Source organism: Crocodylus siamensis, chromosome 11, assembly GCF_052110815.1.
Source record: "Crocodylus siamensis isolate JL-2025a chromosome 11, ASM5211081v1, whole genome shotgun sequence".
NCBI classification, from domain to species: domain Eukaryota; kingdom Metazoa; phylum Chordata; order Crocodylia; family Crocodylidae; genus Crocodylus; species Crocodylus siamensis.
In genome coordinates this window covers 60,530,147-60,552,643 of record NC_143405.1, presented here as the reverse complement: position 1 = coordinate 60,552,643, position 22,497 = coordinate 60,530,147, and the positions used below count along the sequence as shown (strand labels likewise).

General features: G+C 44.1%; 1 protein-coding gene and 1 long non-coding RNA gene across 2 annotated transcripts in view; one reads left to right on the top strand and one right to left on the bottom strand.

Moving 5' to 3' along the window:
* The first annotated feature begins 4,131 nt into the window (after nucleotides 1-4,131).
* LOC149855933 (uncharacterized) overlaps nucleotides 4,132-22,497 on the top strand; it is a 348,042-nt gene continuing 329,676 nt past the window's right edge. Inside the window, exon 1 of the long non-coding RNA XR_016438443.1 lies at nucleotides 4,132-4,185. This is a non-coding gene — a long non-coding RNA (uncharacterized LOC149855933). The remainder of the gene's footprint in view (nucleotides 4,186-22,497) is intronic.
* The window catches only part of MDFIC2 (MyoD family inhibitor domain containing 2), a 67,732-nt gene continuing 59,981 nt past the window's right edge, over nucleotides 14,747-22,497 (bottom strand). Inside the window, exon 6 of the mRNA XM_090021559.1 lies at nucleotides 14,747-15,338. Within this exon, the coding sequence (XP_089877685.1) occupies nucleotides 15,079-15,338 (260 nt within the window). The 3' untranslated portion in view covers nucleotides 14,747-15,078. The remainder of the gene's footprint in view (nucleotides 15,339-22,497) is intronic.

The following is a 22,497-nucleotide window of genomic DNA, read 5'->3' as shown; positions in this document are numbered from 1 at the left end:
GTAGAAAGCTAGAACCCTGTAATTTTAACACATCCTAGAAGGGAACATGATGCATACTCCAGAAATGTATTACAACAACTCCCAACACCAGCCATTCAAAGTCAGGGCCAGACCTCTCCACAATGCATGGATTTATTTGAAAAAAAAACAACAACCCCTGAGTTTAAAAATAATACTAAAAAATGCAGGATTTCTGGGGTTTGAACCTTGAGGGGTCACACTTTTGAGCCTTTCAAGGTTAAGAGGTAGAAATTTGCACCTTTTTTTGGAGCGGGGGGGAAGCTAACTCTCTGCAGTTGTAACATGACTTTGGGAGCTGAAGCTTTGCAAAATGCTGCGGTCTCCCAAGATGCACACTGAAGTCTTGAGAACTGGTTGTATTGGTAGGGTGTGTGCAGGTTGGTCCCAGATCAGTATGAAGAGGTGTCTCAAGCCTTCGGCCATGTGAGAAACAGTGATGCTAAACCCATTCCTTTTGCCTTTTCTCAGGAGGGAGGCTTTTGCCCACTTTGAATCTATCCAGATGCCTTTAAAAAAAAATACTGCACTTTTATTCTAGGGCAATTTGGATTTGGCTTTAGCCAAGTGAATTTTTTCAAGTGTGTTTTTCCCCTTCCTTTGTATGTGAATGGAGTCCAGGTAAAATATTTTTTAATTCATTTCAGGTTGGATTAGCTATTGGAAAAACAGAGAGAGATTTTTTTTTCCCCTCCCCTTGTTGTTACTTTATTTAATTAGTGCTCTGTTTTTAAAGTGGCAGGCCCAGCTTTGCCAAGTCTGGTTCTCTGACTCAGGCTAGGAAGGTTTTATAGCCCCACCTGCATCTAATAGGAGGGGGAAAGAAAAAAAAATCCCTAAGCTTTATTTTTAACTCTATGCGCAGACCTCATCCAGTTGAGTGCAATTGCCAGCTCCTACTGTTAATGCCCCTTGTGCGATGGGGGGCCTGATTCACATTGCGGTCAGTAGTAAGACCCTCACTGAAATCAGTGGCTTTTGGATTAGGCTTCTTTGAAGAGGGATGCAGAATTCACTGTCTGCCAGCTACCTCCTGGTATCTCCATCTGTTTTAATTACTCTTGATAGGACCCTTCATAAACATGCGGAGGGGAGAAGAAATGGGCTTCCCCTCGGCTGACCGTTAGCACATCTGCCCTTTCCAGCCTGGACCTTGGCCCGAGGGTGACCGTGCCCAGGAAGCCTATAAGGGATCCTTGGAGATCTGCAAAGGCAGAGAGTCCTTTGTGAAGAGCTCAAGACCCAGCTGCGCCATGCGGTTTCTCCCAGCAGCCGCGGTCTGCAGGACGAGAGCTAGTTGGGAATATTTAAGACAAAAAATCCCCCCCCCCCGCAGTTTATCAAAACTGAAATTGTTGGCAGCACAGGAGTCATTCTGGTGGATCCCTGCTTGAAAAGGGTGTTGAAAGAGGCTTCAAAACGATCAAAAAGGCTCAGGTGGGTATTTTCCAAATGAAAAGTTGCCTTTTCTGATTCAAAGCAACTTTTTCATTTTAACGTTTTATTTCATTTTATTCCATGTTATTCTTTAAAAAAAGGAAAAGTTTATAATGTGTTAAAGATATCCTGTGTTATAACATCAAAACAAAACTTTCCCCAAGGATTGACATGGGAAGTTTTGACTCAATTTCTTCCTTTCTGGATTATCAGCTCAGGAACCGTTTTGAGGTTTTGACTCTTTAATTCTGGATGGGAACAAATACCGACATCTGAAGCACTCTGGTGGGATGAGAAATTGCTTTCCCATCTGGCTCCCCTTGTGAAGACAGTCTGGGTATTTTCCCTATGCCAAGCAGTCTCCAGCTCGATCGCTGTAAGCCCCTGACAGTGTTTTGCTGGAGTGGAGAGAAGGTTATAAGGGAGCGATTATTTTAAAGCATTTTTTATGTTGCCCCATTGCATGAGATTCTGTGCAAACTTTGGCCCTGCAAGGTGAGGAACAATGAGCATGCACCTGTCTGCTCCTTCCCCCATCCTCAACATCTCGGCCACGTGCCTAAAAAGCATCCGACTCCCTGTTTCCACTCTTCTCCGTGGTCCAGAGCAACCCACGCACAAAGGGCTGGGGAGCGAGCTCCAGGGTAACGATGCTCTCTTTAATATAATTTCTCATATTTGGATTCTTTCCTGCCACATCCCACAGTTTGCAGAGCTTGTTTTGGAGTGCAAACCAGCACCCATGAAATCCTGCATGGCATCAGGGTCTGGTCCTACTCTTTTGAACCTCACTGGCAAAACCTCTCCTTGGCTTTACCTGTCGAGTCGTCCCTTTGAGGCGGTGCACTTCGAAAGGCTGCGCGATGTTATTTTCGCTTGCAACTCTGAGTGCAAGTGTGAACTTGTAAGTGCAATAATATAGGGTTTCCGGAGAATGTATTGTTAGCAAATGGAGCACATTGGTACTGATGCTTCCTGGCACAGACAGCTTTCAACCTGATGCCAGCAGGAATCTAGCATTTAAGAGGGGCCCTCGGAGGGGGTTGAGCTCTCCAAAGCTGGTTGGTTGGCTCACCACCACCCTCTGGCATCAGGCGGGCACTTTCTCCGAAGAAGTCTGGCGTGGGAGGTTGCACTATATAGCTCTCCATCTGGTGAGCTGAGGGTCTCTCCTGCTTCCTGGAATTGTCTTCTTGTACCCACATCTCAGCATTTCTTAAGCCGTAACAGCCTTCTTGGAAACGTTGTTGTGTGACATGCCCGGGCTGCCTGTCTCGGGGAAAATAAGAATACAGTAAGGCTCATGTTTTTCCATTGTTGAAATCCTAGCATAAATCTTTCACTAATGCACTGCTGTCTTTTATTATAACAGTCACTGCAGCCTCGAAAAGTATGTCAAATCCCTCCTTGTTGGTACAGTCAGTTGTTGGCATAGCCCTGACATGTTGCTTCTTTCCTTAAAATGGCTTTGTAAAGGGACTGAAGTGAGTTCCTAATCCTCTGGCAGTGCCTCTCATGTTTTGACAAAGCTCAGCGTTCAATGTTGTCTGGGAGGCAGTTCGACACAGTTGGGAGAAACAACATCCCGCTGACAGGTTGTGACAAAATCCAGTCCTGCGGCAGAAGTAACAGCCCCAGATCATCATCCGGAGGCAAATCCTCGCTCTCCTCGCAACCAGGGTGTTGCGTTCGCTTCCTGAACGCCGTGCAGACGTGAAGGAGGGCAGGCTTTGGACCGGCCGGAGTAACTTCCCCGCGACCGCGGTTTGCTGGTCTCACCACTTCGAAATGCCCCTGACCGGAGCGTGTTGCTACGTCTGCTTTTTTGGGGAGAGGAGAGTGGTAGTGCCTGTTAGTAAGCACATCTCCGGTCCAGGTAGTGGTTTATATTCAAAAGCTCTGACAAGGGGGTCGATGATAAAGTAACTTGTGTCTGGTGCCGGAGAAGCCCCCTGATCTCCCAGCGCGTGCTTAGATTCCCAACCGGTAGAAATGCCCCTAACTCCATTGTTTTCAGTAGCAATAGGCATCAGACCAGGCGCATTTGAGTCTAAAAGGGATGCTTTTCTATACAACGGGGTCTGGTGGAAACCCTGGTTTTGGGCCTCGCTGCAGGCTACTAATCCTTCTGGTCACTCATCCTCCTGGCATGTAGCTGCACCTGCCCCTATATTTCCCCCCGTTTTTGCTCAGCAGGGCTCCCTCAAATTACAAGATCAGACCCGCAGTGGCTTTGTAGCATACGAATGCTTCTCTCTTTCTTTTCACCTACGTTAAAATTAAAAAGCGAGTGAGCAAGCAAGCCCGTGGTTAGGTAGGTGGAGAAGCCATTGAGAATAATGAAATCAATGACTTATGCAAATCAATACTGAACAAACCAAAAAGGTGGATGTAAGAAGACTGCGTTCATCCTTCCCTTCCCCACTGGGATCCTGTAACTGTCTCCCTGCCTTTTTGGTTATATCTTTGCATGCTCTAAAGCAGGTGCGGACCGTGTCTTCGGAGATGTCCGTATGGCACCTAACCAATTGCGAGCGCCCCCTCCCCCCCCACCAAAAAAAAAAAAAAAATGATCCTTTCATTTCCTCCCTCTCAGTTCTGCTCAGGGGCTTGTCCTGCCTCGTTGCAAGGCGAAGTGCGGCCGTGACAAAAGCTTGAAAGGCTTTGACTGGTGTTGCCAAGAACAACCTACAGAGAAGAGGAAAACAGCCCCGAAAGCACAAGATGCAGGTGAGAAAAGGAGAAAGGTGTCCAAGGAGCTGCTGCGGTAAACCGATCCCCTTCTCCTTAGCTATGCAATCTTACATGTCGGGGCAGGGCGCATTTGTTTAAACCATTAGCAATAGCTACGATCGGGGCAAAGGCAGCGAGCCAGCCTCTTGCTGCTTTCATGTCCGAACTGCTTGTCTTCACGTCTCTGTGTGGCTTTGCCTCCAACCAGTGCTTGGCGTGCTACCTTCTTTTTTTCTTCTGTTCTGCGCTCAGTCACTTCACTCCCCTCCTCTCTCCTTCTTCTCTGCACTGCCGGCATCTTGATCATGCTGCCTACAACCCCCTCCCCTTGCCTCTGCTTTCAGCTGCCTCATTCTCCTCTTTTCTCTCTCTTTAAGCTCCTTTCTTCCAGCCAGCGTTGCACCTGTAAGGGAAGGGGCTTCATGGTATTGGTGTGGCTACCATATTCCCATCGCTGTTGCACTGGAGCACTACCCCTCTATACAGCTATCTGGAGCTTTGAAAGTTTGAAAGTTTGAAAGTTTGAAAGTTTGAAAGTTTGAAAGTTTGAAAGTTTGAAAGTTTGAAAGTTTGAAAGTTTGAAAGTTTGAAAGTTTGAAAGTTTGAAAGTTTGAAAGTTTGAAAGTTTGAAAGTTTGAAAGTTTGAAAGTCTGAAGGGTCAGAAGGGACCTGAGCAGATCATTGAATCCGACCCCCTGTCGTGTCCAACCCACTGTATATGGGGTGGATGGAGGAAGGGGGTCTCTTCTTAACCCCCCCGGTCTCAGTTTCTCCAAAGTCTTCTGTTTTTTGCAGGAGAAGCTAAAATGGGTTTTCCCTCCACTCTGATCTCCTTTCCCTCTTCCCTGTTACACATTTCCATACAAGGGCCTGAGAAGAAGACCCCTTCCTAGAGTCGAAGTCAGCTGGCAGTTATGCTGAAGCTATAACCAGGTTTCAGTTCTTTCCCACCATGTTTTCCCCTCCACTTATGGATGCCATCTTCTAGGAAGATGTGATTTTTTAACTTTTTGATACTCATTGATTCATCATCAGGACAGCTTTGCGGGGGTAGGGGTGAAACCTTTCTTTTAGAAAGGAAAACAGAGGGAAGAAGGATAAGTAATTCCTTCCAGGCTATGGATGGATGCTGTGTCAGGACAAGGAATTACAAATCAGACATTCCTGTTTTCCCGGCTTCTATCCCGAAGAGGGAAAAGGTGTTAACTGAGGTTCAAGATGTCTCCAATTCTCCTCTGAAAATAACCTAGAGTTTATCAAGTTCTAGGCAGAAGACTAACCAGGTTGCCTCATCTCAGCATTGCTGACTAAAGACCATCTGCATCTCTTTTCACTTCCCGGACCTTATACAGAATAGTATTCTGATGTCCCTGGAAAAGGTTTCAAAGCATCTGGCATGGGTGCAAACCAATGCACAAGGGCTAGCAAAGCTTGCCGGCATCGCTCCTCCTCTGGCTGCCCATGCCGCAGAAAATGTTTTACAGTCATCGTGAGCCCGTAGAGGTCCTGGTTTCTGGAAAGTGGCTTGTTAGAAGCTGCAGGGTGGAAGAGCAGTCTCGAGGAATGCGGCTGGTCATTAAACTCAGCTTTAGAAGAAGGCAACTCTCCAGGTCTCTAGGAGGGAGGCATGATCCATGGGTGCCTGATGGAAACGGAGCAGGCTTGGTGGGAAGAGGGGAATTCTAAGGAAATGTGGGTTTATGAATAGATTTCCAAAGGCAAATCAATTCCAGGAGTTTTTGGCTTGCTCCTCTTGGGGTCGTTTGTGAGGAAACTCTGAGATATGGAAGCAGGGCAACTTGATTCCACCTAAAAATGATGCGCATCAGTCTGGAAAGCATTGCGCAGAGCTGCAAATGTTGGTCCTGCATGAAAACTGCTAGGGCTTGATGCCAGAGTCAACGGATGTCCATTTTGAGCAACAGCTTTCGTAACTGGTCGAGGATTTCATCCTCACGTCTGAAGCGCTAGTCAAGGGCAAGGTATAACGATCAATAATGCATGGCATAGAATTGGGGTAGTTTCAAGGACATTTTAGTACTGTGTCACCACCTGCTGACCTTCATGTACCTTCCTCCTTTTTGCTTCTCTCCTGAACTCTACCACGTCGGTCACCACCGGGCAACATTCGTGCAGCCTCTTTTCCTTCCTGTTTCCTCTCTTAGCACCCTTACAGCTTTATTCGACTTCATTCAGATAAAAAGCATGGTCTGCCAGCTAGTAAGAAGAAAGCCTGCTGCCTAAATTACAAAGCTTACCCCCTTAAGAGTCCATGTTCATGTTGTGTCCCTACTGCCAGCAATTTGGGGGCTGAACCTGAGCCTGTGTCCTGTCCTGACACGCACACAAATCTAACTCCTCATCTGCCAGCTCTACATTTTCTGACTGCCAGGACTCTAGACGTATTGTTTGAGATGACTGCCCAATGCCATTAGGGCAACCAGGTTAATGACTCAATGTCCTGTTAATCTCAGCATTGGGTAGGAACAACTGCTATAGCTAAACTAGTATCACTATATTTAGGCTGCTTAATGTGATTCAGGTTCACCAAACGAATCTCCTTGCTGTTGCTATGCTGAACATGATGCTCCATCGTATGATCCTTGCTATTGGTTAGAAATCCCTGGATTAAAACAGATTTAAGCTGCTTTTCATGCTCAAATGCTATACATACGGTAATAAAGGCAAGTAAAAATCTCCCTCAAATCTTGCCAACCTGTGTCCTCTCTTTCCTATGTAGCACCTAAGGGCACTGCTATTCTTCTTCATATCTATCCCTTTTGTCACAGTCTCTAACTTCTAAAATTATATATATAGTTTAGATGGGCAGTGATGCTCAGACCTCTGAGCAGCTGCCTCTTAACTGGTGCATCCAGTGGTCTTGTCCTAAATTTCTTCCAGAGCCTTGGCTTTGTTTGACTTGAGCAGTGATACTGGGAGCTTGGTTTTCACGTGTCAAGCCTGCTAGTGGTGATTTGGGGGGTGTGGGGGGCTGTACTTCTGGAAGATTTGATGCTTTTACTTCCCCTCAATAGATGCATTCAGTCTTTGCCCTGATTTGCAATGAATAGGGCAGTAAAAGCTGTAGTCACAGGAGGGAGGTCAGGCCTTCTTTTGCAGCACTGTATCTTTTTTTGAACCACTCTGTCGACTCAATAGAAAATTATCCCCCTGCTCTGAAATTCCATAGAGTATCTAAGAAAAACTTGTAGAAAGGGCATTTACTGCTTTAATTTCTCTACAGCCCAAATAATCAAATTCTCACTAAATCACAGGAATATGAAAAAGGCACCCTGTATCTACAGCAGATACAGGCAGTTATTGTGAGAAGTAATTATAGTTCATGGTAAAGTCCACATCTTCCCAGCCTAGGTTATCAGTCAGTGAACTAAACTAGACGAGTTTAACGTTACCCGTCTCAGATGAACCTGGAACTTGAAGGCCTTATGTTGCTTAAACACGAGCAAGAGGAAAAAGAGGGGCTGATGTGAAACCACCTCTCCCTAAGCAGATGGGTGGCTGTCTCTTGAGGTGTTTTTACACATGCTCTGAGGGTGGGGGCGGGGGGGCGTGCACTTTAATTAGCGCAGCTTTGAGAGCCGTTCTAATTAAAGCACCCCAAGCGGCTCGTATATTCAGCATCCCATGTTTCAAAATGATGGTGGGGGTGCTTTAAAGCTCGTTCAACGAGTTTTAGTTAAAGCGTCCCCCACTGCCATTTTGAAGTGTGGGGATGCTGACTACCACAAGACAGGGAGGTTGCTGGAGTGTGCTAATTAGCACAATTAATCGAGTCTATTAATGCCTATTAATGGATAGGCATCTGGCCGGGGTCATCTGGCCCCAGCTCTCCTTCCTGCCTCGGCAGGGGGTCGGACTCGATGATCTCTTGAGGTCCCTTCCAACCCCAGCATCCATGAATCGATAAGTCTGCTCCGACTTGCTGTAATTACGGTGCATCGGAGCAGGATCCCCGCACGTCTGCAGGCAACCCAAATGGCCTCTTTTGGCCTTAAATCTATGAATCCAAGTCACTAGAGGATTCTGGCTCTGAGCAAAGCTGAAAGGAAATACCCGTTGCTAGAAAAAAGGCAACTGCGCCTTTCCAATATCACTAAACAAGTTCTGCTAGCACTGGAATGCAGTCCCAGGCACATGCAAAAGGATTGAGGAGTCTTAAGGAAAATCAGAGGAAAACGAGTCCACGCTACAGCTGTCCCCACAGGAAAGTTACAGTCTCCGCTTGGAGGAGAATGCAAAAAGCACGCGGCGTACCTGTTTCTGAGAGGAAAGCCAGGCTTGGGCTTGATTTCAAGTGTTATAGACACTGTCCTGAAGGCTGTGCGCTGAGCAACACGATTTTTCCACAGAGCCGATTAAGCCACCAAAAATCCCACTTTGGGGTTGCTTAATTTTTCCAACCCCTACAGGGCAGACAATTGCTTCAGTGACTGCCTAGATGTTTGGAGAAGCGCTAAACTAAGGGAGCATTTTCTTGGCCATAATTATAATTGCAACTCCACCCTGAAGCCTCCCAACTGCAGCTGACATTTTTTTACGTGAAAATCGAGTTTTAAATTGCTAAGAGAAGAAGGATTCTGAAAATCCACCTCCTCCCCCCGCCGCAGTCCTCTGTCCTCTCCTTACTTGTAGTCGATTTAAATGGCAAATGAGCACAAGGGGCTGTCCCTTCCAGTGTGTATGTAGAGTATTTGCCACAACAGGGCCCTGATTTCGAGCTGGTCCTAACTTGGGATTCCTCCTCTGATGTTCTGAAACATTTCCTGTCGATTCAAGATGAAAACAAGAGATGTCAAGCTTCCCCGCAGAGAGGAAATGCCAAAGTATTATTATTACTTTTTTCTTTATTTTAAATGGAACGTAGGAGCCAGGTATTGCCATTACCGAGGACTTCCTGGGCTGTCCAGTCTCAAGAGAAATGTTCAGGGTGCTCCAGTACAGAGGAGCTCCAACGTTGCTCGCAACTCCCTAGGAAGCCCACCAGGTCAGCTGTCAGGAAAGCAAATAGGTTCATTTCCTGCGATTCAAAAATGCTTCCGTTGCCATTTGGGTGTTTTCACAAATGAGCAATTTTTGATGAAAGAGCCATTTCTGTTGGAAAGTTCATAACGGCGTCTAGCTTGGCCTCCAGTTGGGGCCTGCATTTTGAATAATAGCCATAAAGCAGCTTCTTAAGCTTTGAATTAAATGATCGTCCGTGATTTCCAGTGCACACAACCACTCTTCATGCTTTGGCTTCCAGACATTTCTTACCGCCCTGGCCCACTGAAAAGGAATTATTGCATAGGCACTTTCCAGCTGTCATATATAATGTGCGTATGTATGGATGGTTGTGTATACATATTACATATTTCAGCAAGAAGATCCATTTTTCTGGCCTGAGTTGTCAATCAAGGTGAGGTATCAAAGGTTAACTTCTTTCCAACTGGAATTTGCAAGAAGTAAGTTAGATTTGACTTTACTGTGCCATGATAAACTCTGTGTAGTCTATCTTTTATGACGGTAAAATACATTTTCCATGACTTAAACCTTTGTGGTTTGGTGCTAGGCTAAGGGCAATTAGATTTAACATCTCTGGAAGCTCCAAAGGCATTTTAAAGGACTCAGTCTTTTGTTCCAACTCTAGCTCTCAAAAAGACTGAGACATTTTTGGAATGAGTTTTGATGGACTTATATGAAAATTTATATGACTAAGAATTGGATTTGTTCCTCTGGAATATTACAGATTATTTTTATGTTGGAATTACATAAGTGTGCAGAGCTTCATACAGTTGGCTTAATGTAGCTAAAAATATACCTTGTGCTTTCCATTTGGAAGGTAGCTGAAATTTTCCAGTCTCCCTCCCCCCCCCCCCCCATGATTTTATGGTGTGTATGGATTATAGATGATGGGAAACTCTGAATTATATAATAAAGTGAGGGTTTGAAGATGGATTAGTAGTTGATTATATCACTGGGGAGATGAATGTTGATGTGTGTTTTTCTGCGTTTCTGATTTTAAACTCAACTGAAATGATTTATTCATAGAATTTTTTTTTTCAAAAGGATCTATCTGCGAACTAGGACATTACTGGGCAGCTCATAAAATATGATAATGAAAGAGGAAGCAGGAAACCATAAGAATGACTGAAAAGGCCTGGTTTTGCTCATTCTTCTCCAGTGCATAACACAGCACATTGATCTCTAGTTTGATACAAAAGGGTAGAGATTACGCAGCCAAGTGGATTTAGTACCTAGAAGTATTGTTCTAAATTACAGACCACTTGCAATTTTTGCTATTGCCTAAAGCAACTGATATCCATTACACATGTAAAAACTTCCCCGGTGTCTGTCCGTCTGGAATGTATTTTTAGTAGGCTTGACCGACTGGGTCATTTTTTTTTGGCACAGCCAAAAGATTTAATGGAGACTCTCCAATCGGTTCCCAAGAGAGAGAAATTACCTGAAAAACCTGCCTTTTAAAAAATTTAAACATGGACATTTTGAGAGATTTCCATTCTGCCGTGCAAGTCCAACTGTTTTGTTTTTGTTGCAACATAAAACAAAAATATAGTTCAGCACCTTAACAGTTGTCACAAAACAAAATTGTTCCCGGGCATGCTCAATATTTACCGTGTGCATATTACTATATCAATGGATAATGAAGATTATGACTTTGAGGAGATGATGGATGCACAAATGTCTGGGATTAAGATGAACAGAGAATATTCCTACTAATTAGCCATGCTCTTATTACTCAACTACAGCAGGTATGGTATAAAAAGGGAAGCATTAACAGGGTGTTTTAGTGAGAGAGTTTTAAATGTGTATAAGATGAAACCTATTTTTACACCATGAATTGAAAATCTCTGCTCCTACTCCCCATCCCCACCCCCGTTCTGCCTTTCCTAAGTTGGACATCACTTTAGCGATATAATTTTTTCATATTTATATTAGATTTAAATTCTGTCCTTTCTCAGCTGTGCTGTGCTAATGGAATCCACTCTTGCTCTTTGTACAGTTGATCTAATAATATTTTCCTTTCTGTTCTCTGCCATTATTTTTATTTCTTAGAAAAACATGGCAAAGTTGGCAATATAGATTCTGTATACACTTTAATGACATTGACAGTAATTTTCTTCTGCACTTATATGATTCTTTTTCCTTTTGTGTCATGTTCATTTTAATATAATGCTTCCTGGGGATGAGCCTAAATTGCAAGATTCTCTAATAACATAGCATAGTTTTTCAATATTACTTTGTCGCTAAGGTGTTCTGTTCTGGCAGGCCACCATCAGAAGGTTTGTACGACACTTGATTTTTAGTGTTATAAAATACAACCTGATCTAGCAGGCATTGAGTAAGACTAGAAATTCAGAATCCGGATTTCTCTGGCGATATTTGTGCGTCTCTTTCCCCAGCTGCACAACAGGGATGGATGATAAGGGTTGTTCACCTTTGCAAAGCAGTTTGGCATCTGCTAATAAACTCTGGTATATGAATTCCATTTTGTGTCCCTATTTACACCCATGCATTAGGTTTAATGGAAAGGGGGCAAGCTTGGTCATTCATTTGAAGAATTATCCTTATTTTTATTTCAAAGTGGTTACAAGACACCAGCTGATAACTCTGGAGAACAAAGTCCTTTATCAACATAGCACAGGACCTGGTTTTTTTCAGTTGTGCCTCAGCCCTGTAGATGAGTTGCTTTGGGGGCAGGAAAGGCTCCGTTTACATCGAATCTTTGGCGGAGAAGGAAGCAGACAATCGCAGGGTGCTTTTTCTGCTGGGGCACATGTTCATCGGCAGTTGACCAGGACCTACCAACTCATTTTCCGTGGGCCATGGAGTGCACATCAGATGGCAATAATTCTTACCCATGGGCCCCAAAAGGAAATGTAGGATGAAGGATAAATTATGAGTGTTTTGCCTTTAACTCTTATGTCATATTTATCTATACTGGATATTAAAATAGTGTAGAATTTCTGGAATGAGGTCTGTCTTATTACTAGTGCTACTGTGATTTGTATTAGAAGAATGCCTGAAGGTCCCAATCCGTTTGATATTCCTATAATAAGAAACTTGCTTTGAGAGCGAGAAGTCTCAACTGCAACTGATACAGGGTAAAATGTAGGCAGTAGATAGCAAAGACCCAACTTCTTTAGTTCTTTTAAAAAAAATGAAGTTTTCTTACTTAATATATTGGCATAGCAATAGAGGACTATAACTCCAAATATTTTCCATGGCATATTCCATGTTTTGCTCTATTTTGGATAGCGGAGTCCCATCATCATGTAGAACCGGCATGATGTTGGTCATTTTGGTAAAACTGAGTATGTCTGAGAGGGTATCAACTTTCCCAGAGCTCCAGGGGAAGTAAAAGAGTCAAGAAAGTAGCATGTGCTCCTCTATGTACCTTGAGAGCTTTATGGGCTGAGCAAATGACGGCCCCTTCCCCAAATACTTTACAGTATAATCTACGCTGTGTTTTTGTCTTGTGGGGTGCAAAGACACTTCCTCCTTGGGAATGATCCAGAGTAATGAAGCTCCTGAATGTGTTCTTGAGTTCCGCTTCCCATTGTTTTAACACCTTCACTGAGATATGGATTACAGCGTGAAGATAATAGGACACCTGAGCCCAGTTTTACAAAGCCCCACACATGGGGGCCCCAACCTTGCTTTGTGATGCATGTGCCTTTGAGTAGTCCCATGGTGGTCAATATGGCTGAGCTGTTCCTGTGCATATTATACTGCTTATGCTTGTTGAAATCATTTAGACTGATGCATGCTGTAACTGCTCTTGTGCAAAAGGGTTGAAGGATCCAGCCTTTTCTTGCTACATCCCTCCCACCCCATTATCCTACTCAAAGTCTACCCCACAGTAGCGCATCGGGCTCAAGCAGCTATTTTATTCCTAAAACAGGCTCAAGTTGCATGGCTCCTTGTACAGTAAAATATAAACAGAACTTCTCCACGCGTCTCCCAGCACCTCGACCAAGAGATGCCGAAATCTGGTGCTGTTCATAGATTTCATAGACATTCGGGACCTTGTGAGAGCATCAGGTCGGGGCAGGAAATCAGCTGGGGCCAAAGGACCCCTGCAAGATAAATGTCCAGATGTTCCTTGAAAGTGTCTAGAGTAGTTGAGCTACTTCATGCATTTCTAAGGCCCCCTTCCCCTTATAAAGTCTATTTGCTGCTATTAAAAATATCTTGAATTTACAGAAGAGACTCAGCAGCCTTGAAATATTTGCGAACGGTGTTTCAGCCTGCCATTTCTGTAAAATGTCTGTGAGGTTTGGTTGGCGCTCTGTCCTCTCATGCGTCTCAGGACTTCAGCCCCAATGCTGAGATGCTGGAACTTGGTGTAGCTGCTTTGAAGCTTGGCTGATTTTATACCATCTGAAGAGCTTGCCCTGCCCACTATTTACACTTTCTGAAGTAATTCCTATTTTGGGTGCTGTGGGATTTTTTTTTTTTTTTTTTCCTCCTGAAATTGGTAGGAGATCTTGCATGGAGATCCGTTGGTGCCTGCCTAGGCAGGCCAGCTTTCATTAACCTCTCACTAGGCACATCTACACATTCATTAATGCGCCGTAATTATGGCACATTACCTATAATAACAGGTAGTAACTTAATTGGCGATACTGCGCAGTAGCGCTGGTGCACATTTTTTATGATGCTAATGTGCAGTAGACTAATTCTACTGCGCATTAGCACCGTTTCTACTGCACATTAGTGTGGCAGACAGAATTAGTCTACTGGGCCTCTAGCAGCACATGTAGACGCACCCAACATGAACAAGCAACTTCCGTATTTTCTTTTTTAGTCCCTGTGTGGATTCCCCATCCCTTGGAGCTGAATTTGCATTCTTCTGTTGTAATGCATGTTCATTTTTTATTGATTCATTAATCAGACCCACTATCAGAAAGCAAAGATTATAGAGGCGATTAGGGGCTAAACTAAACACGGCCAGGATCAATATTGTTGTTTTTTTTCAGTCTCTTGTGCACTGCTAGAAATGTCTGTTTTCTGATGCTGGGAGAGCTCGCACTGTTCTGCTGCTTATAAAAATCATATGACCGAAAACTGGGCCAAAGAGTTATTGGCTATCTGTAGGGTATTTCTCCCCTTGCAGTGAGCACTCGGTTTCTATTAATGCTAATTATAGTTAAGGAGCTCTTTCCTACAGCTAATGAACGATATGTATAGCCCGTTATTACATAACACCGCACACACTAATACGCTCTCGAATTGCTGTACCCTGTTAAAATGCATCCTCTTCAAAATTCACTGGAGATTTTTTTTTTTTTTTAGAGACATTTGCTGTAATTACCACTAGCACAGTTTCTAATTCATTTAATTTTCTTTTCTACCTAAGCTGAGCACATAAGTATGTTTTAAGAGATTGAATAAATAAATTTTTAATTATAAAATGATGTTATATCATACATTATTAATAATAACCAACAATGTGTAATACATGTTTATGTATGAATCCATTAGGAAGATGAGCTAATATATATCAATCCTAAAGAATGGTCTAATTTGTCCTATGTTTGTGGATCAGGGGAATCCACGGTGGATGCAATAAGAGAGGTTTATAAAAACGGAAGATTGACACCGGGTAAAGCATTTAGCACGCTTGGTCCTTAGGAATTTCGTTTTCATGTGCTGTGAAGTAGGAGGCAGGGTTTTATTCCTTATTGGCTTCTGCAGGTTCTGAAATCATAAGCAGAATTTTCTTTGGGGACGTTATATTGTATTTCCAAGGGGATGCAGCATAATGCATACAACCCCGGTTAGCAAACGCTGAAAAATCATAGATCCTTTGCACTGTGCCTGTTTCCCTTCAGACAGTTTTGTGGAAATCCTGTCGATTGTTTTCTCTTAGCGATAGCAGACTTCAGAAATCTCCAAGGCAAGTTCCAGACATTCGCCGGTCTCATGGCAGGATTCAAAAATGCTGCAATCAATATCACAGTCACAATTGCAGTCGTTGTTGCTGTGGTTTTCATTGGAGGTCTGGTAATACCTGTTGGATGGGCAGCATGTGTTTGTCAACCAGTTTTCACAGGTATCAGGCAGCATTATAAGAAAGTCCCAAAACTGGCAGAACAAGCAGGCCAGGATAAGTGTGGCACACTCATCTAAGAGAAACAAAAAGTAGTGAGAGGCAGTTAAAAACGAGCAGGTTTGAGTCATTATTCTGGATTTAAGGTTGTGTGACCATAATCAGAATGGTGCGCAGAAGGAAGAGATGTTGCAAAATACAAGCAAGAGTTGACGTGTCATTTTGAAAACCGCACCAGTAACAATATTAAACAAAATGATTTACTGTGGTGCTTGGGCCGGGTAGAAGAATATCCTGATGTTTTCAGTGACAATCTTCAGTGCGAATGAAACCCAGTTTTGTATCAGGCCTCCACGTCCTTGCTGGGGCTTCATTGGTCCTCCTGGTTTGTGCCCCTTTTCTCTCAGGCTGGGTCCGTAGCCCAAGGTCCACTATTTTGGACCTCGGCTTGTGGGACCCAGCCCTGGTTTCACCTATCCCGGGTTGGCCCTCTCAGCTTCAGGCTGCTTTTGGTGTTTTCCCAGCTCCAGGCCACGGCCCTCCTGACTTCAGCCGGCCTCTGCCCTCCCCTGTGAGCTCTGGGGCCCTGGCCCTGCTCTTGCCCTACTTGGGCAATGGGCTCTGGCTCTTCTGGCTTCAGCCCACCTCTCTCAGGCTATCAGCCTGAACTACTCGCCACTAATGCCTGACCCCCATCAGGGCTTCAGGCTCAGCGGGCCACTCGGGCACCCCACTGTGGCTCGTACCCCTGCCCCCTGGAAGATTCAAGTCTGGGCTGTGCCGCTCAGGTCACCCCTGTGGCTTAACCCTGGTGCACGCTCAGGCACCCCGCTGGCCTCCTCATCACCCCTGGTAGTCTCTCCCAGTGCACCAGTTAAACTGGAAGCAAAAAGACGAGTTCCCACGCGAACAAAACTTCCCCTGCTCAGGCCAAACTTTTAAACTAGACCAAAAGGCATGCTACTGGTTTAAACAAAAACCTTCCCCGCACTGGGTAAGAAGCACTGGAGCAGCCCTCGTCCCCCGGGGCGCTCCTTTCTCGGCTCATGGAGGATTCTAGCCGCTGTCCCTTAGCCGGTCTCTTTGGGGAGCTCCATCCCCTTCCTGCGCTGCCCCTGCAAGGCCACTGCTCGTCTAGCCCTGGGGCGCTGCCCTGCCTGGGCCATGCGCTTTGGTGATGCATAGGGGGTGCACATGCACCCTGTGAGCATGGCAGTGCACCCCTGGAAAAAGGTGCCACTAATATTGCAGGCGGCGCTTGCAGACAGTCGTTGCTCACCACCCCCCACCGCCAACAGCACCACGGCTATTGCTGCCCCGCTCCCGCCACCGGCAGCACCACCACCGCCTGCAGAGGCTTGCCATGACCTCCCCCCCCCCCCCCCCCCCAAGTTCATGGTCATGCGACTCCCTAGCCCACACACCAGTTCCTTTTTTTAATCTAAAGGGCAGCTCGTTTTTCCCCGTCTCAGTTTAGGTCTGCTGCATGCAGTCTCTTGCCCCAGCTCTGTATCTCTCTACACAGGAGGTCAGTGTGTCCCCTCCCACACACACACTTTTTAGTAACGGGAGCCTCAGCCTCCCCATTACAGGGACTTATGGACTACAGGTCTCTTTGGCTGGTCCTCTGCGTAGGAATGCATTTCACTCAGGGAAGAGATTCTGCACTGTGTTCTTGCAAAAAAGCGTTAAGCATGGCTTCAGCGTGATGATGGGAACATGACATCTGCAGAGGCTACAGAGTAGTAGATTTCAACTTTTTATAGAAGAATTTCCAATTATATGTAGAAATTCTCAGAGGCAATTTGGCAAACTCTATGCAGAGAGAACTTCCTGTGGGAATTTTTTGCCTTCAAGTCAAGATTTCAGGACTGTGCCCTTTGTATTTAACTAATACACCTCTGGGCTGTCAGCACTTTATGGTCTGAACCAATGCTCATGTCAGTCAAGAGAACCCCCTCCCCCCCCCATGCACTTCAGCAGTGTTGGTTTAGGCCCTAAAAGTCTTCTAAGATCTTAGTTATGAGTTTTTCATAAGCAAAAGGTCAGTTTGGACTCATAAGAGTCTGTATTTCTGATTCATAAAATTAGACATGGCAAATAGATGAGAATTTAAATGAGCTGAAAGGTGAGAGCAGAGCTCACTTGTGGAACGGGGAAATTCAGCACAGATTCATCATCTGCTTATAGTTTGATTTTATAAGGAGTCTAATTCAATAAAATGTTTAATAAGTGCTCGTTTGCCACATTTGCCAAAGCAGTGGAGGAAAAGGAACTGTACAGGAGAAAGTGTATGTAGCGCAGCATGCGTCTGCTCAGGCCCCTGTGCTCAGAGCTCAACCTCCCTCTGAAATGGGCTTTTCACCTCCTTAATCAGGTACCTGTTAATTTTTTAAAAGGTGAGAAAAATGTGGGGGGAAAAAATATCAACCAGGAACGATATTTTAAAAGGAAGCCTTTCTGTTTCCAGCACTGAGTTAGCTACACACTTTCTTACACGTTAGTATGCATCAGCCCCAGCAAGTCTAGCTCATGACTAGTGTAATTGTCCCATAATGCTGCAGGTGTTTTGGCAATCATTTCATACTTGCAGCATATATAATGTCCCCTATATGGCTGCTATAATATGCTCCCTCAGGGGTTGTTTGTAAAAAAGCGCTCCGCACCCACAACTGGAGCCAGAGTTTTTAGCAGTCAAGCTTCCATTTAGGTACCAAGATTTTTCTGTGCCTTTAGCAACTACCATTGTTCCCATCTCCTTCAGCTGGAGCTGCTGGGAGCCCTTCAGAAAAACTGACCACTTGTTTGGGTGCTGCCCTTGTTTGAACAGCTGGGCTAGGGACAGACGTTCAAAAAGCCCGAGCCTGAATTGATTCAATCTTTGCAGGTTAGTCTAACCTGCAGAGATTGAACCAATTTGCAAGTGGACAGACATTCACTGTCCTTTCCGGGAATGCAGGGACATGCTTGTAGTGGCTCAGGCCAGGAGCACCGGCGGGCCCAGCAGCCGTCCACCACGGGGCCTTGCTGCAGGTGCACGGGTGGGACAGGGAAGGGGCGAGGAACAAACTCCCTCTGTGCTGCCGCTCCCTGGGGCACTCTGACAGAGGCTGCTGCCCCCTCCCCCCACTCCTCTCGCTGCTCCAGCGACAGGGGTCAGGGCATGGCCAGATGTTGTCCTGGCATGGCCCCATTAAGAGGAAGGTGGGAGGGAGGGGGTTAATTTCTCCCTCCATCCCTTCTGGCCCTGGGGACGTAGCTGGGGTCTTCTAGCCCTGGCCACTGCCTCCGCCTCGGCTGTTCACCCACGGACAGGCAGACCCTGGCTGCGGTGGGATGGCAGGGAAAGGAGGGAAGAATGAACTTCCTCTGTGCCAACTTTGCCTTAATGGGACCTTGCCGGGACATGTGTGACCATGTCCCTGCCCCTACTCAGGTTAGAGAGCAGAGGGGTGGGGTCAGCCCTGCTCTTTGGAGCAGCAAGCACAGTTCAGCCTAGGGCTGCCGAGCATGCTGGGATGCTGGAGGACTATGGCTTAACTTAAACCAGGAAAGGGCCTGGGACAGAAGTTGCATAAACCGGTTTGACCCAAATCAGTTAAGTTTGATATTACTCTCAACCATATTTATCTTAAATCAATGTCAGCCATTTTGAAACTGGTTTATGTGCACTGAACTTCTGTTCTGTTACAGGTTTAAACCAGCTTCTGACCAGTTAAACCGGTTTATTTGTAACTTCTGTCTCTAGCCCTGGACTGTGCTTCCCCCTCCACGTGTCCAATTTTTGGGACTGTCTTCTATTTTACATACAGAAACCGGGAGCATAGCCACCACTACGCTACTCTCCAGTCTTTGCTGCTCAGTGAAGGTGGGAGTCTCAAATCTTTAAGTAGTCCTTTCAAGTTTGTCAGACTTCCCTCAGGAGTTGTCCTAAGGTTTGCTAGGAAACCTGCGCACATGAAGTTCAAAGGTGTAAAACATATTGAAGGATGCAGCCCTCAGAAATACCCATGTATAGATTCCAATCCTATGAATGGAGAAACCCTGGTGTCATGCTGTGTTTTTCCACTGACTTCAGTGGGCCCAGAATTCAGTCTATAAATTGTACTCTGAGGGCCAGATCCTGTGCTTTATCCAGCTTGTATGAAAGGACCAAATCAAATGATTCAGGCTCAAATCATCTCAACATTTAATTTTCTATTTAGGAAACTATGCATCATTTTGAACTGGGTGTAGCTTAACTAGATGTACTGGGAAAATGTCATGCATATAAGACCCGAAAAGAAGTCTTCAACAATGAAAATTTCTTTCTCTGGTACTTTCAAGAAAACCTGTAAATGTTCCCATATTCCTTGTCAAATTATTGTGAAATAACTTATGCGACTTCATTGATTCTAATGTGACATTTTGTATAGCATGTAACAAAGTTTACTGGGAGAAGTTTCCAGAATAATTTTTTTAAAAGGCTTCCATTATAAAAAACCAAAAACCAAAACCCCCCAAGAAAAACAACCCCCGCGCCCCCTCCAACTCCTTTATTTAAAAAAATCTATCACAGCAGGTACAAGAGTAAATAACGTGATTGAATTTTTTTCTGTAAGTAATGTATCACCAGCAATGTTATCAATTTTAATACTTATTTAAATATGTCAAGATCTATTTAAGTTCAGACAAGCACAACTAACTTCCAAGTCAGTTCTTTAGAATGAGAATGACTAGATTTTGGTGATACTTAGTAAATTCATGCTTATATTTTTTTCTGAGTAAATGAACTGAAATAATTATAAAATTGAAACATTTTATAAGGTGACACTGCTGCATTTAATTGTATGAAATTTACAGTGTAGAAAATGTAATCATTTTATCCAGCAGTCCATGGTGTAATTAAGACAATTCTTTTTAGGTATCTTATATTTATTAAATTCCCCCCCTTACATCTAGGTAAGATATATCAAATTCAAAATTATACATCAATTAGGGATCTTTTCAGCTTTTTTTTTTAAAGATCTGTTTCTTAATAACACTGATTTCCTTGGTTTTATTAACTTTAGTGATGCTCACATAATTTTAAGAGAATAGATGTAGTTCTTTGGGCTTTATCCAGGAAAAGGAGCACACAAAAAGCACAAGATTTTAATAATAAAGTAATGTTTCAGCACATAGTCTGTGATGTGCAGTAAAGATGCTTTTAAATTCCCATCAGAGCACACACCATGAACTGTGCTAATGGATGTAACACATTTTGCAAAATCTGCATGTGTGGGGCTTTTTTGTCCTGTTTTAAGTGAGGTAATGTATATAAATAATAGATATTAGCAATTAAGCATCCATTCCTATGCATTCATTTATATATTTGAAAATAAATTAGCCACAAGCTGCATAAAAGAAGATGCAATCTCCTGTTTTCTCTTCTGTTTCCCCTGCTGTTTGTGAAAGGCGTTATTGCATTTATCTCAGTGAGAACAATTGCCTCGCCTCTCAATCTCCGCATTATTAGATTAATTACCACAAAAGAACTATTTTTAATAATGTTGTGGGTCTGCCTTTTCTCTAAATTTGCTTGCTCTTGGGGGCCGTTGGCAGTCAATTTGCTCTTCTGGCATACTGCTAAGCCTCAGTACGAGCCTGCTCCAAAGCCCGTGCAAGTCTGGGCATCTTCTCCATAGAGCGCAATAGACTTTGGTTCAGACCTTCTCAGAGGAGTTTTCTATAAAATAAGCCAAATTCTCTCTGTTTTAGATTTGCACAGCCCAAATGGCCTTGGGCGATTTTCCTTTTTTTGGAGCGGTTTGCCTCGGTTGATTCCGAGAACCCGTTTTCGCCGTGTATGTGTGAAATAAACAGCTACAGTAACTTGTCAGGATAGATCGAATGGAGCGTGCGGTGACAACCACAAATCTGGGTTTGCTTGGTTTCCTTGGCTTACATCCAGCCCTTAACATTATTAATTGAGCACAGATTGTTTTTGTTAATTCCCTTTGCTTTTATTTTTTTTTTTTAACGGTGTGAAATCTGTTGTTTACATCGTGGGGCACACACCTGTGTACCATTAACCATTCGTGGGCCCGCTCCTACTGTCATCGCACCGGCAAGGCACCCATATGTGTCTGGCCTGCCAGAACATGCGTTAATAAAATAATTACTCCATTTCCTTTATTGAGATCAAATGCATTCTAGTATCTCTGGAAGTACATGAAGCACTCCTATTATTACAAGATCAGTGATACAATAGCTTATAATGGTTCCTCTGGAGCAATGTGGTTTATTGTGTTGATCTGTATTTAGCAGTTCTTAATTCAAGGGTCATTAACATGATATAGATGATATGTTTCAACTATATTGGATACAATACACTCTGATGCTTTGTTATAAAATGCACACTTTAAGTCCATGGAATAAGAGCATCATTGCAGTGTTTCCTGTCTATAAGTACTCAGGAGTAGAGTCTCAGCTACCGTAAATCATCCTAAATGCATTAATTCAGTTGAATGATGCTGGTTTACACCAGATTTAAGATATGGCTCCTGGTCTGTAAGAAATTTGCCCCCTGTAGGCATCCTTTGCTGGTGCAGGGCAAAACTAATAGGAAATTCTTAAGAACAGTAATTATTGTGTTGGTACATTCACTACTTTTCTCTAATGCAAGGGAAAGAAATGACTTGTTTTGTCTATTTGGAGGACAAACAATCCTAGCAGTGAAATACCATAGCTCCTTTTAGAAAGCGCAGGCGTTTTAAAACTGATTGGCCAATCCATATATGTGGAAGCCATGAAGTTCGTATAACCACATCTTGCACCCCTTTGCTTTCCAAATAAGTTTTTTAAAAGGTCGACAGTAGTATTCTGGACAGTAGTATTCTGTGCACGTAGTCATAGCATCTGACAAAGCCATAATAAAGGCCCAAAGACATTGTCCACTTATGTACCGCGTATCTAAGTTTTAAGCACACAAGCAGGTGCACTGAAGCCAATGAGACTACTCTCATGCTTAAAGTTAGGTAAGTGTTTATTAATGAATTACCCAAAGTAGGATGCTGGATTGTGCATAAGGAAGGGCAGGTATAAAGGTGACTCGACTCTACTCTGCTCCACTGTAAGATTTATCATCAGGTTTGGAGAGGTTAGATTTGGGTTTGGAGGACAACCAGGCTTGTGGTTGAGGGTCCAATGACTATGGCCAAAACCAGAAAGCATAGGAAGGGTTCAGAGACCATGGGTGCTTCTGCTGTTTGGGG